The sequence below is a fragment of the Desmodus rotundus genome, chromosome 2, assembly GCF_022682495.2.
Source record: "Desmodus rotundus isolate HL8 chromosome 2, HLdesRot8A.1, whole genome shotgun sequence".
In the NCBI taxonomy this organism is placed as follows: domain Eukaryota; kingdom Metazoa; phylum Chordata; class Mammalia; order Chiroptera; family Phyllostomidae; genus Desmodus; species Desmodus rotundus.
The window spans coordinates 198,849,952-198,864,568 of record NC_071388.1 but is presented as its reverse complement, the minus strand read 5'-3'; the positions used below and the strand labels follow the sequence as shown (position 1 = coordinate 198,864,568).

Here is a 14,617-nt window from a genome sequence, read left to right as displayed (position 1 = left end):
CAGTCAGCTGGGTGAGTGGAAGGACAGGGGAAAGAGGGGACCACACCCCAGTGATGGAGGAGGGAGTTATCACTGCCTTCAAATGCCAATGTGTAACATAAATTAAGATGTAAAAAAAAAAAGTTTGAGAACAATAACAAAAACCTCTAATGATTTTCCAATGCAAAAAAGTAGAACTTACAAAACAAATGACTAGAAGTATAGATTAGATTTAGAAAGGAAATCTGAGTAGAAATAATTCCTTTCAATGGATAACAACATATGATGTTAAGTTTGGTTATTATATTGTTAAAGGGATTTGCATAAATAAAAAGCTAAGGTAAGTCACATTGTTCATCACAAAAGTACTTTTGAATTTAGAAAAAATTAAGTTTCTCCATGTCCCATTACAAGCATTAATAAATTGCTTGCTTTAAGAATTACGTTTAGAAACGTGTGCTTGTCCACAGCTTTTTAGAGTGCAGCTATCAGAATAGGAACTGATTTTCAAATGGAAACTTAGAGCACATTAGGGCGGCTGCTGTGCTTAAAGCTGGGGCATTCTCATGGAAGATGACTCATTTTAAAGGTTCAACAGCACACAGAGAGTCTCTGGGCTATGCCTGTCCTCAGCTAGAGCCAGCGTTGGTGTCCTTTCCTCGTCCTCAGGAAGAAAATCCAGCTGGCACTTCCAGGTCCCAAAGAGGCACCTGCCTCCTCTCCGGCTCACAAGGGGACCCCTCAGTTCCTGGGTGCAAGGGCTGCCTCAGCCAGTTTTTAGCTGGGAGACCTTGGGCAAGTTATTTAACTTTTCTGTGCCTCAATTTCGTCCTCGGTCATTTGGGACAATAGTTTCTTCTTTATAGGTTTGCTGGAGGGTTAAATCAGGTTACGTCGCTTTAGGGCAGTTTATGACTGGTGGTTAGTGGGTCCTCAGTAGATATGAACAATTATTATTATTGACATTGGAAAGCTCGCATTCTTTCTAAAGAATTGGCATGAATAGAGAGGCTTAAGTTTTGTGACATCTTCTTAGCACAAACACTCAGACTTCGCAGTACTGCAAGTAACTTTCAGTGAGCAATCAAGATCATTTAGAGAAAACCATCTTGCCTTCAAGGTCCTATTGTTTGAAAACCAAATAAAAAGACAAAAGGGGAAAATTCCTGGCGAGGGGACAAGTTCTGCACATTGTTTTAAAGCGGTTATTGTGTTCAGGTGGCCTGGTGCGGCCACTGTAAACCCGAGAGGCAGATGTAAGGAGGAAATCAGAACCCATTGTGGGGCCGCAAACTGGGTGTCCTTTCAACGAAGCAGATCACTATCGGCCTAACAGAGCAGCCCCGGTTCTTTTCTGCCTGGTCATTTCCTTTACTCTGCGTCTGCAAGAACCACCCAGCCGGGTGTTTCACAGGATTACAGGTTTTTAGGTCAAACAGAAACCCGAGGGAGTGCCTGAAAAAGCCAAACACAGGCAGTTAAGTGACGCGGGAGCTGGATGACATGAACCCCACGGCTGCTGTGAGTCGCGGAGGCTGTTGTGCCCCAGTTTGTGTAGATGCTCGCACTGTGGGACTGCCAGCAACCAGGGCCACAGGTAAGGGCTTGGCTCCAGAGTAGCTGACAGTTTGCCCCGGCTGCAGGCTCTGCTGAGGACCGCAGCTCCTTCATTCATTCTGGGAGTGGGGCAGCCTCCGCGCTTTGCCGTCCTCAAGCAGTCCAGGATGGAGGAGACCCAAGAGCCCCTGGCCTTGACTGTCCACCTCCTCGCCAACTCCGGGCACGGCTCGCTTCTGCAGCAAACTCTGGACCAGCTCCTGGACTGCGTTTGCCCACAGGCCCATCTCTTTATGGTGTCAGAAAGGGTCAGTCCAGTGAGAAACTATGACAAGTGCCACCCCAGGAGGTCCCGGTTCCCAGGGATGTCTGTGTTGCTCTTCCTGCATGAAAGCCGTGGTGAGGAGCGGCTGTTCCGTGTCCTTGACTCCCTACGGCGGTGGCCGTGGCACTGCTACCCCCGCCCCAAACATTCGGGGAAGCCCGGGTCCCTCCCTTCTTGCCCATCAGGAGTTCTACAGTCTGGACAATCAGATGCCTGTCTGGGGCGTGAGGCAGGCGCACTCTGGCACCGAGATCCTGAGAGTGACGCTCTACTGCACTTTTGACAACTACGAAGATGCCATCAGCCTCTACGAGATGATCCTGCAGAGAGAAGCCACCTTGCAGAAGAGCAACTTCTGCTGCTTCGTGCTCTACGCCACCGAGCGCTTCGCCCTGCAGCTCTCCCTGAAGCAGCTGCCCCTCGGAGTGTCGGTGGACCCAAAGGAGTCTTCGGTGCTGCAGTTCAAGGTTCAAGAGATTGGCCAGTTAGTGCCTCTCCTGCCCCATCCGTGCGTCCCCATCAGCCGCACCCGGTGGCAAACGCAGGACTACGATGGCAACAAGATTCTGCTTCAGGTATCACTGTTTCACCTCTATGGTCTTGTAGACGTACAGGGAGTGGTGTGATTTTACATTCCAGGTGGGCCTGTGAGAGGACTTAATGTGGGGGTTCTCAGGCTTGTTTGCACATCCTAACCCCTAGGGAGCTCTCAGAAATCCCCAGGTCAGTCAGATCGGAACCTCTGGGGCCACGCGAGCCTGGGCATTTTTCTAAAAAGCTCCTTGGATGGTTCTAATATGTAGCATGTGGTGGCACTGAGAGCCACTAACCTAGTAAAATCCCTTCATCTAACAGACAAGGAAGTTTAGACAGTAGGCAGACAGCTGCTTCTGAAAAAATTGTTGATTGACTGCTTGTTTTCAGGAAATAAGTTTGTCTCTAGAGAATAGGTATATATTCCAGAAGCTAGTTTGGCATAAACAAGCAGGCGTTTCTTTTCATTTTATCAACAGACATGTAGCTAAATTCATCTTTGTGTTCTTTTTAGCCCTTTAAAATAAAAGAACATAGTCTTTCATGAAGTAGGTAATTCATTTTCTTCTTCTGTAGCATTTCTTGAAGTCTCCTTTGTCATTTCTGAGTCTCTCAGCTGTACTCACTGGGACTTTATTCCTTCCTCTTTGTTTTGCTCATTTCCTTTCCATTTTCCATCCCTGTCCCCAAAGAACCCCACACTGCTGAAAGCAAGCGTGTACATGAACACACACTCCCACTCCCACACTCTCACTCTCAATACTTTGGTTTATGCTGCCTTGAAAGAACATTTATGGTCATTTCTCAGAAGGCTGCTGCTATGGAATAGCTGGTTAATATCAGTGGTTTGGGTTAATTAAAATAAGTATCACTCAAAAGATCAGCTTATTGAAAGAATCTGGTTTCAACTCTTAAGTAAGCTAGTCTGCCACTGTTTGGGTTGCTTACTATCTATTGAATATATAATTCATTTCCGTGGAATTCTTTTCTGAATATGGGAGAAATCCTGCTTTTGCTATCTTTTGGAATCACATTTAGTAAAAGACAATATTTTCTCCCTTTATGATGTCAGTCTGCCCCTTAAAAGCTTAATCATTTTTCAGTGATGTCTATTTTCTTGTTCCTAAAGTCAGCTGAGTGACAGATGATCTTCCTGTTCATCAAGATAGTTGATGATATTCCCTGAAACTTGAACACATCCTAGCTCTCAATTTGTAACATTTTACAAGATTTCTTAGAGAGATGGGCTCTAAATGACCAGAATTTCTACAAAAGCATTTCAATTTATTTTTTGGCAGAAGGGGCTTTATTCTTCCTCAAGGGATTTGTCTCAATCACTCGGCATTATGTTTCTTCTAAAAATTCTTCATTCTAACTGCACACATCTGCATTTCTATGTTAATAGTGTTGTACTCACTTCTGCCATATGGTCCAAGGATTTTAGATGTGGTTTTTAAAGAGTTTATTTATTTATTTTTAGAGAGAGGGGAAAGGAAGGAGAAAGAGAGGGAGAGAAACATCAGTCAGTTGCCTCTTGCAAGTCCCTGGCTGGGGACTTGGCCCGCAACTCAGGCATGTGCCCTAACTGGGTTTTGAACTGGTGACCTTTTACTTTGCAGGCCAGTGCTCAGTCCACTCAGTCACTCCAGCAAGGGCTAGATGTTTCTTAAAAAAACAAAAACAAACAAACAAAAAACAGTTAAAATTTCCTCCTCTTAAAAAGATTGCAGAAATGGCCAGCCATATGATGAAAATCACTTGTAATTTTCTTGATAAGACTTTGTTTATACCTAATGTCAATAATTCAGGGCCTAATTTATAGATTCTACATATCTATGTGCAAAAATTATATTTTTTAGGGATTAAGTTTTCATTACTTATCCAGCAGATATCTACTCATTGTTTGCCATGGATTAGGCACTGTGCCAAGTGCTGGAAATACAGTGATGAAGGTATATGCAACCCCTCTCCTCCAGATGCCCATGTAAGGAGGAAGAGCCAGAGAAATGAGTGGTAGGCCATTCTAGAGGGCCGGGATTTTATCTCAAGAAGAGTAGGAAGCCCTGAAGCAGGGAGGAGATGTGAGCACCACTGTTCCTCCAGTGGCAGAGTGGAGACGGGATTAGAGGGAAGGGAGAGCTCCACAGGGAATCCCTGCAGAGGGCTGCTGCAGGAATTCAGCCAGAGACAGCACAGCCTGCCCCAGGGCTAACACCAGCAGAGGGCATGGAGAGAGAGGGAGATCTGAGAGACCTCTGGGAGGCAGAGTCAATGGGAATGGGTGACATTGGGGGTGGGGGGGAGATGATGCTCTTGCTTGGGTCATGTGGGGCTAATGATGCCATCTTCTAAGACAAGAAGAAGAGTAAGTGCAACAGATTTAGTGTGAGGAAGGAGATGAGGTCAATTTTGGAAATGTTGAGTTTGAGGAGCGGGGGCCATGAGGACACTTGGATAGATAAGTATGAACCTTAAGAGACAGAGCTGAGCTGTAGTTATACTTGGGGAGCCTTTGTCATTTTGATAATAATGAAGGCCTGGGTGTCAATGAGATTGCCCTGGGAGAGGGGGAGAGTGAGAAGGGAAGAGGGCCCAGGTTAGCACTGAAGAGCTCAGAGCGCATAGGGAAGAGGCTCCTTCGATGGACACTGAGAAGGAGTGGAAGGAGCAAATCCAGAGGGTTGGGTGGGCAAGAAACTTAAGGAGAAGAAGACATCAAATATAAAGGAGGAAGGTCAGCCTTGTAAAATTCCCCCAGAGCTCAAGTTAAAATGAATGACAAGGAGGCTGACTACAGGGGATCTTGGCAAGAGCACTTTCAGTGGCTGGAGGGAAAGTCAATGTCATGGGCAGGAGGAATAAGGGAAGGTTAGAAGGAAAAGTGAATGTGGACAAAATTTTATCAACCAGTTTGTCTGTGAAGGAGAGAAGACAGAGAGCTGGTGGGGGTAAGAGGGTTGAAGGAATGCATTTTTCATGATAGGCTTAACCAGATTTTATTCCTGTTGGCAAGGAGGAGGGGATCTATCTATCTATCTATCTATCTATCTATCTATCTAAGAGAAAGATATTGATTGAACAAACAAGATACTGAAGTGGGAGACAATGAGTCATTGGCAGGGTGGCGTCCCCAGGAAGGCAAAAGTCAGTGGATTGACCTGCAAAGATTCACTTTCCTTGTGGAGAGGATGGGAAAGTTGCAATGGTGGGAAACTGATAGAGCTGCTAATTAATAATGGCTTTTGTTTTCCCTGTAATCTAGGTGGTGAGATCACCTGATGACAGGTGGGGGCAGGTTGTGCCACTGCTTAAGGACAGTTCAGAAGGTTGACATTATTGTCAGGGTGAATGGAGACAGGTGAATCAGGAAGCAGCAGGACGGGCAGGTAGCCTGGACGGAATTGGAAGCCACACCTTCATGGTGGCTCCAATCTGAACAGCTGTGAGCGTTTCTTCAGCAGCCTAGGTATACATTCAGAAAATGTGGGCAGGTCGATGGACCCAGGTTTGGAAGGTTTAGAGGGGAGCTGTGACAGAAAGGGAGCAGAGTGGGGAGTTGGAGGCATTGGAGGTACAAGTGATGGTCTTCAGACTGAAATTGACAGTGGAAGGCAGTGAAGATAGAAGGGGCCAAGGAGAGAACAGAAGGGGGTGATGATGTTCGAGAGCAGCTGAATGGGAGAGTGAAGTGCTGGAGCTGAAGAGTGGGCGGTGGCCTGAGAGTGCTAGGTCTAAGCTGAGTCCTGCAGAGGTGCAGCATTTTAAGGTGACAAGGCCCAGTGGAGGGGCCATGGGCCTGGGTGAGTGGAGTTGAGGGGGAGGAGGCACTGGGCCGGCTCAGCAGGGCCCACTGACTCCCCCTGTGGCTCAGACAGGCTCTTCCTGGAGACCCTGAGATGTCTTGGTGTCGGTTGTGGCTTCAGGGCCAATTTTGTTCTGATCCGAGATTGACTTTGGGGGTGAGGGGAACTTACTTGGGCTTCTCCTTCTGTTCATGGTTGTTAGATATGAAATAAAATCCCCAGGAAGCAAACTTATGGATTTCCCCATTTTTACTTCTGGAAAACAAAAACAAACAAAATGAGAGAACTGAGTAGTGTTTCTTCAAATATCACAGACACATTTATTGTTTTGCTGTTGAAAATTAAGTCTTGGAAGTGAACATTTTTTAATGTTTCATACCATACTTTTAAATATAACCAATTAGAAAATGAACCCTAAAAATAAACTGTCAACACCCAATGCTGTCGAAGATGAGAAGTAATAGAGACACTCATTCATTGCTGGTAGGAATGCAAAATTGTACAGTCACTCCAGAAGGTAGCTTGTCACCTTTGTGCAAAGTAAACCTACTCTTACCATAAGATCCAGCAGTTGCACTTGTTGGTATTTACCCAAATGAGTTTAAAAAAACTTAAGGATTTCCTCCACGAGGTTGCGCAGTCCAGGGCCAACCCTGAACAATTTCTGAATATGGAAATAACCATGCCAGTTTCCATTTCCACAAGAAGAGGCTTCATTGGCTCAGAGGTAAAATATAATGTCAGCTGATTCTCCAGGAGACAGAGATGGCAGCTCAGCCCTTTGAAGGACTGTGCTTATTGCTTTTGTTCAATTCAACTGACTTACTGAATATCGGCAATGGGTACAGCTTGGCAGAGGGTGACTAGAACATAGGCTGTTCTCAGCACTTAGTGAATAGAAAGCATTGGTTACATTTGCTCATCTTTTCTTTGTCTGACAGATCCAATCGAATCCAGGACTTGGTGTTAGGAACAGCACCTCTGGAGCTGACACGCTTCCCCAGGCCTGCAGGGTGACATCTGTCTCCACAAGGAGGGCCCTAGAGCTGAGGAGGCGAAGGAGCGGGGGCAGGAGGTCCAAGGTGGCTTCTCTGGAATTCCCTGAGCCCAGAGGGAGCCCAGCATCGCATGGCTCCAGTGACATGTTGTGGAAAAGCCCTGGCTGCTCATCCCAGGTCAGCAGCCAAGCCTCAGATGCCCAGCTCCCTCTGCATTCTGCCCACCTCGAACCCAGGGCCAGAATGAAGGTCTTCAGTCTGGAAAACAGCTTTGAGAAGCTGGAGGCAGAGACCAATGTTGACACAGGGTGTACTGTGGTCAACTCTGAACCCAGGCAATCTCTTCTGAGCAGATTCCCGAGGGATCCACACACCAGCCAGCCACCACCAACCTCCTCCTTAGGGGCAGCTGCCTCCAGAAACAACAGACTCTTGAAGGAGAGCATCCATCCTTTGTCACTTGCTGGCCGAAGGGACCTTGGTGCAAGGCAGAGAATCTCAAAATGTCCCCTTCATCTGCCAGTTCAGGGTGAAGAAAAAGAAGGAGAAGAAGAATTCTTTATATAGGGTGAAAGCAATGTGGTTTCCTAAGACACAAGATCAAGTGCAATGTTCTCGAAATGGAGCACTGTTTCTTGTCTATCTGAGGGGGCCTGAATGCTAGCCATGAACATGTCTGTATGGCTTCTATTTCAAATGTTCACAGTCTAACAGTGCTGCCAGCGGTTGTTTACTTGCCATCACGGCCATGGTCCTAAGGGAACACAGCCAACGCACACGTGGGGAAAAAGCCCAGGCGCTTGTCCTGGGAAACGCACTAACCCAGCTGGGAGTGTGGAGATCAGCACCAATCAGGATAATTGCATTGTATGCAAATGAGTCGAATGTGTTATGCAATGTTGATTAGTGTTTGTAATTTGGTTTTAATTTTTACTGCAGTTGCATAGCTCATCCCCTCGATAGCATGGACTATTTATTCTTTAGTGGTTTTTAATTTTTATGTGACCTGCTTTTGTAACTGGGCCCTAGGCACCACATACCCTCTAGTGATTTTGCCTTTAAAGTTGTTTGCATCTGAAATGAGTTAACATGCAAAGTGTTTTGAAACTTAGGAATAATTAATTTTTTTTCCTGTTTAATGAACAGAAACACCAGAAGCCAAAAAATCAGGTTAAAAATGAAAGCTCGACTGTCGGGTTTTCCTGCTCTTCCATTTCTCGTTCATTTCTGCACCACTCCAGTGGGACCGGTGGGCCACGTGATTAACCAGAGAGGAACATAACGTGATTTTATGGTAGGAAGATCGCATTGTTTGGGTTACAGAGCAGGACTTGCGTTCATCTGGCCATGTCTGAATTCCTAAATTCCTTTGCAATATTCATTCATTCACTTGTTCAACAAATATTTATTGGGCACCTAAGTTTAAATAACACATGATATATGGTATATGTACATTCTGTGGCCATCAAATCAAAAGTCTTCATGGTTTCACCAGTGTGATGAATCTGTTCTATCACCTCAAGAATATATTGAACTCCAAATTTCTTTATGCTGGACCTTTTCCCCAGTCCGTTCCCACATTTGCTGCAGGGGCTGTGGCGAGCATCCACAGTGCAGACGCAGACTGAGCATGTTACGTATTGCAATTATAATCGCAATAGGCAGATTGTCAATTGCTCATATTCTGCATTTTTTTGGCTGAGCCTATACCCACATTTTTGAAAAGTTTGAGGTGTATGTGTTTTAGTTATTTGATAAGGTTATTCCTTTATTTTATATATATATATATAATATTTATTTTTCAATGACAGTTTACATTCAGTATTATTTTGTATTAGTTTCAGGTGTACAACATGGTGGTTAGACAATTACATACTTTACAGAGTGCTCCCTTCTGAATTTCCAGTGCCCACCTGGTTCCATACATGGTTATTACAGTACTACTGACTATATTCCCTGTGCTTTACTTTATGTCCCTGGGACTATTTTGTAGCTACAGATTTGTACTTCTTAATCCCTTCACCTCTTTCACCCAGTTCCCCCAAATCCCCTCCCCCCCAGCAACCACCAGTTTGGTTTCTGGGTCTATGAGTCTGTTTTTGTTGTGTTTGTTTATATTGTCCTTTAGATTCCACATATTAGTGAAATCATATGGCATTTGTCTTTCTCTGACCGACTTATTTCACATAGTATAACACCCTCTAGGTCCATCCATGCTGTCGTAAATGATAAGATTTTCTTCTTTTTAACAGCTAAGTAATATCCCTTTGTGTATATGTACCACAGCTTGATAAGGTTATTCTACTCTATGAACTTCCTTTCCAAGACAGATCACACCTAAGCTTACAAATGATGATTTAGCTGGATCTTTTGGAGACCTGGTTACTTACTACATCCAACTGAGGAGAAGAGTGCGGTCAGGCCTATGGACGAATCTCATGGCAGCCAGACTGGGCTGAGTTCGGGGTGCTCTGCCAGCTTAGGATACAAATGGATGACAGTTGCTAACGAACAAAGACATGACTTCTAAATTGACTTGTTTTGGTCTTTACAACATCAATATATTCTCATTTTTATTCTCTTTCTCTCCCTCAGATTAAAGGTTGATCTTAGAAAGTGGAATGAAGAACTTGACTTTGGTATGTTTTTCTGTAACACCATTTTAAAAACGAAAGTCTTATTTAAGTTGAACTACCACACTGCTTTGAAAAGCATAGCAGGGGGGTGTGCTGATATTTCTTTCCCACCTTTAAGAGGTGGCCTACATTTCTTTAACACAATTCATAGGTAAGAATACAAGTGCATGGAAATCATAAGGAATATTTAAAAATGTCAACAGCTACCTTTCAAAATTGGCTTATAAAATAACACACTCTTAAAACATCACCTATGCTACCCTACTCAGCGTAGGAACCCAATTTACAACGTGACAGGGTGGAAATGCCAGTGGGCGAGGTGGAAGAGGCCCAGGTTTTGGTTTCAAGCTTTAAAATTTACTGTGGACGTGACCTTGAACTGTCAGCCTCTGTGATCTCTGCTGCCCTGTTTGCTGTAACGAAAGTTGTTAGAAGAACCAAGGTTATGCATATGAACGCATTCGGATTCCGCCAAGCATTGTAAATATGCAAGATAGTGTTAGTTCATGGTCCTTCAGGCTCACATTTTCTAAATGTCATGGCAACAAAAGATTTTTTGAAACAAGTTTTAGTAAAATCGATGATACAATGTAAAATCCAGTGACATAATGATTACAAATAAAATAAATCTTTCTAAGATTATGAGTATGTGTGCCATTTATTTTCATCTATCAAAGAAGAAAATTATAGATAGAATTCAAGTAGATTCTGGAACTCATAAGAGATTATACGAAAAGGGTTAACTATACACTAATCCAATTTATCAAGTTAGTCAGACTGTTAACTATAACGATACTGTATCCCCTAAAATGTAAAATGTATCACTTTTTAAATAACTAAGAGACTTCTGATGATCAGATTATTTTATTTTCCTTATAAGGGTTTTATTGCAGTCACTTGGCTATTTTTAACTTTATTAATAATGTTTCACACTTTTTTGCAAGCGCTATTTGGACATTGCTAAACATTAATAGAAATGGTATTATTTGCAAACTTGCGATAGCCTTTGCTGGTTATGGGAAGTAGAGCAGGGGGTTTGGGCTGCACACACCTTGATTTAGAGAGGGAGGTAGACCAGCACCTCAACTGCACCGCCATCCAGGGCACAAAGGAGATATTTTAAAAATGAATGTACGCTCAGGAAATTCCCCGATGGGAGTCCCAGTGTGAGGCAGAGCCCACCTGAAACACGTCCCATCTGCCCCTCTCCTGACTTGGACGTGAGACGTAGACTCAGCCGATTAGACCCTGGACTAATGACCCTGGAGTGTGGCTGCTCCTCCTCAGGGGCGGTGAGACTTCTTTAGGATGGGGGAGGCAGGCAGCGGTCCTCTGGCCCGAGAAAGAGAGCTGGCAGTCTTTGGCCATGGAGCCCATAGTCCACACTGGTCCCAGGGCCTGATTTGGTTCTGATTCTGCCCGTTCATCCTCTTTTTTTTTTTTTTTTTTGCTCTTGTGCATTTTCTGAGCCCGTTTCTCCAGCCTTCTGATAAATTTATTCCCAGCTCCAATCAGCCAGGATCAGTTCTGTTCTTGCACCAAATAACTGAGACTGATACGGAATGAAACACTAAACAGAAGTTAAAGCCAAGAACAAAACTGGGGCGCCGTATTAGGGAATTGAATTTTCAAAGGATAAACAAAGATGTTAAAAACAGTTCGTTTAGGGGCTCAGTGTCTCCTTGAAGTTCTCTAGGCTTTGATTCTTTTCACTCTTTTCTTTCTAGGTCTCTTCTAGCTTCTCCCTCATGGCTGTGACAACAGAGACCTGCTCCCTCCCCTTTATCAGGCGAAGAAGGACACAAGGTGGGACCCACTGCGGGAGGGGAGTTCTTTTTTTTTTTTTTTTTTTAAAGCAAGTCTGCCTCTAGACTTCCATCCAGGCTGGACAACAAGAATCCTAAGGGCTACACATGGTCTGGCCTAGGTCAGCGGGACAGGGTCTCAAATTAGTTAGAGGCCTTTCATTTATCAGCAAGAGAGACTGAGAACTAATTTATACAAAAAGGGGAAAGAAGGAAAGGTACTGAGTCATTTTAATTAAGAGATGATTTCAGGGAACCACAGTCCCAGCCTCATATGCCACCAGCAGAGCCCCCTAGTGGACAGAGGGAGCCTTTTCTCAGCGCTCCCGAAGAAAATTCCCAGGTAGTCGCCGATTGGCTCGCACTGAGTGACAGGGACCAATCACTGTGTCCGGATGACTGCGTTCTCTGGCTGGTGAGGCTGTGGATCTGTGTCCATTTGTGTGAATGGGAGCTGGGGTGTGGGGAGGGGGCGGGACATCACTGGGAGGGAGTCAGCCCCACTTGAATGGCATGTGCGTCCTGACCAGGAAAGAGGCTTTTTTAGTAATCAGAAGTGAGATGCTTGGCAGACAACAAGAACCAGCACCCACTCCTGGCCCAAACCGTAGCTGGTAACTGAGGAAGAGCACTTTCTGCGTGGTTCCCGTGAGGGGGACTGGGGGCTCGGTCACCTCTTCCTTGCGGAGAATATGCTTGTACAAAACGGGAGATCCTCCCGGCACCTGGCCTCCCTCAGTCTGCTTTGTTTGGAGTTTGTATTAGTTTCCTCGAGCTGTGGTAACAAAGGTCCGCAAAGGTCCGCAAACGTCGTGGCCTGAAACAGCAGAAAGATGTTCTCTGACAGTTCTGGAGCCCACATGTCCAAAATCAAGGTGTTGGTGGGGCCACACTCCTTCCGGAGACCCAGGCAGAGAGTCGTTCCCTCCTCTTCCAGCTTCCCGGGCTGTGGCCGTGAAACTCTTCACCTCACCTTCTGGTCTCTATGTCGGTCTCTGTTTCACAGGGACACTTGCCATTGGATTTAGGGGTCACTTGGATAATCCAAGATGATCTCATTTCAAGATCATTAACTTAATTACATCTTCAAAGGCCCCTTTTCCAGATAATGTCTTATTCATAGATTCTAGGGGTTAGGATCTGGACATAGCTTTTGGGGGGCTACCATTCAACCCACTATAGAGCTCTTATCATTAAGTGATCTTTTCTGGGTTAGTTTAGTTATTCATTGGTATTATCTGCCAATTTCCATGCACCCCCTGACCACCACATACACACTCACACACAAATATGAATCCCATCAGAGTTAGTACCTACCCATCATCTTCATAACTGTATCCATAAATCCTAAAACAGTAACCGGAACCAGAGTGGATGCTCGGTGAGTGTTAGTTGATTGAATAAAGAATGAAAGAGTTGATCTCCTTAGCCCGCATCTCATTAGCATTTTATCCATACGTGTGGTAGTGTTCCTAACCCACTGTATTAGTGCTGGGCCTGTATGTATCCCTAGCCCTCACTGTAATGCACACTCCCTCTGAGGCCTGATTTTCATAATTCTGGGTGATCATCTCATCCTTTAATTCAGATCAACAAAATTTTGTGGCACAGTATTGTGCTACATGCTGCCCTAGGAATTCATGGTAGATAAAGACATGTACACATACGTATTGCATAGGTTTGGTTTTATTTTAATTGCTTGTTCAGCTGAAAACAATTTTAGCTCCCCCTCCAATATTTTTCTCATCTCAAACTACAGATTAAACTAGCAATCCTTGTACCATCTGTGCTCACAGCCTTTAAGTTTTTTGGTTTTTGTGGGGTTTTTTTTGGTCTAACTCTCCTTTTTCAGGCCAGTCACCTTCTTCAGTTTTTATTTCCTTAACTTGGCCTCGAACAACTGAGGCATGAAAGAGAGGCATCAGAGGGCCACTAGCTAAACCGGTTCCAACAGGTGGATAAGTAGCAGGCTAAAACTTGTTGTCGACTGCCTTCAATCTAATTTTAAAAATCATAATTAACATGCTCCACCACCCGAGCAGCCTCCTCATCAGTCTGCAACACCTGCTGGGAAGAAGTATTAATGGAGTAATTTCTACTGAGACACTTCACAGCTACAGAGATAATTAAATGACAACGGTGACACCCACAGCTCTGAGGGTCGGTGTGTGACCACCCTCGGGTGCCTGGAGGGTTTCCAACGGCCCCTTAGCAAGTCTCGCTCGAGCCCTGACCACTGTCAGTACAGGGCTAGACACAGAGGAGCTGTGTGCCTGGCTTGGAACCAGAGGGGTTTAAGTCAGTTCTTGCAGCTTTCCAGTGAGAGGCGCCTTCTTGCACTGGAGGCGAGAAGAAAGTTGAAGAAAGTTGTCCATGCACACACCAGAGAACCAGGTTCCCACGACTGTGTACACTGCGGTGCGAAATGTACAGACACCACAGAAATGCCCCCCAAGTGCGAAAGCATAAAAACATAACCGCCTTGCTCTAGATGTTGCCCTATAAAACCTAGCCCAGGACTGCTAGGGAAGGAAAACCAGACTGGGCACAGATCACGAGATACATAATTAGAGAGCGAGGCACCTCTGTGGATGGTTACTCCCCAGCTCTCGCCTCACGTGTGGGCCAAGGTTTGCTCTCAGTCACACCCAGGGAAGGCTCGGGATGGCTGAGCAAGTTAATGTGTGATTTCAATTTGGGGATAGTTGCAGTTTGCATGCAAAAAGGAGGTATCCCAAGGAGGCAATTGAAGTCCACTTCTTAAGGAAATTTTTCCCCTTGTGTTGTGAGCATAATTTAGAAAAGAGATCAAAATGTAATTGTATCCTGGGAGGTCTTTATTAAGTCTGAGAATTGCTTTTCTACCACCTCTCAACTTTAATATGCTGGACACCTTTGAGTTATACTTCAGACTGGCGTATTTCTGTCCTACATAGGACTCAAATTAAGGTGATAAATTTCTGTGCCTATGTTAGGTTTT

The 14,617-nt window shown here is 44.8% G+C and overlaps 1 protein-coding gene across 1 annotated transcript; it reads left to right on the top strand.

Moving 5' to 3' along the window:
• Positions 1–1,485: 1,485 nt before the first annotated feature.
• Positions 1,486–10,427, top strand: FAM124B (family with sequence similarity 124 member B). The gene is given in 3 exon segments (XM_024563788.3): positions 1,486–1,994; positions 1,996–2,436; positions 7,140–10,427. Coding segments are annotated over 3 exon segments (1,356 nt in total). The 5' UTR covers positions 1,486–1,703; the 3' UTR covers positions 7,764–10,427.
• Positions 10,428–14,617: the final 4,190 nt, after the last annotated feature.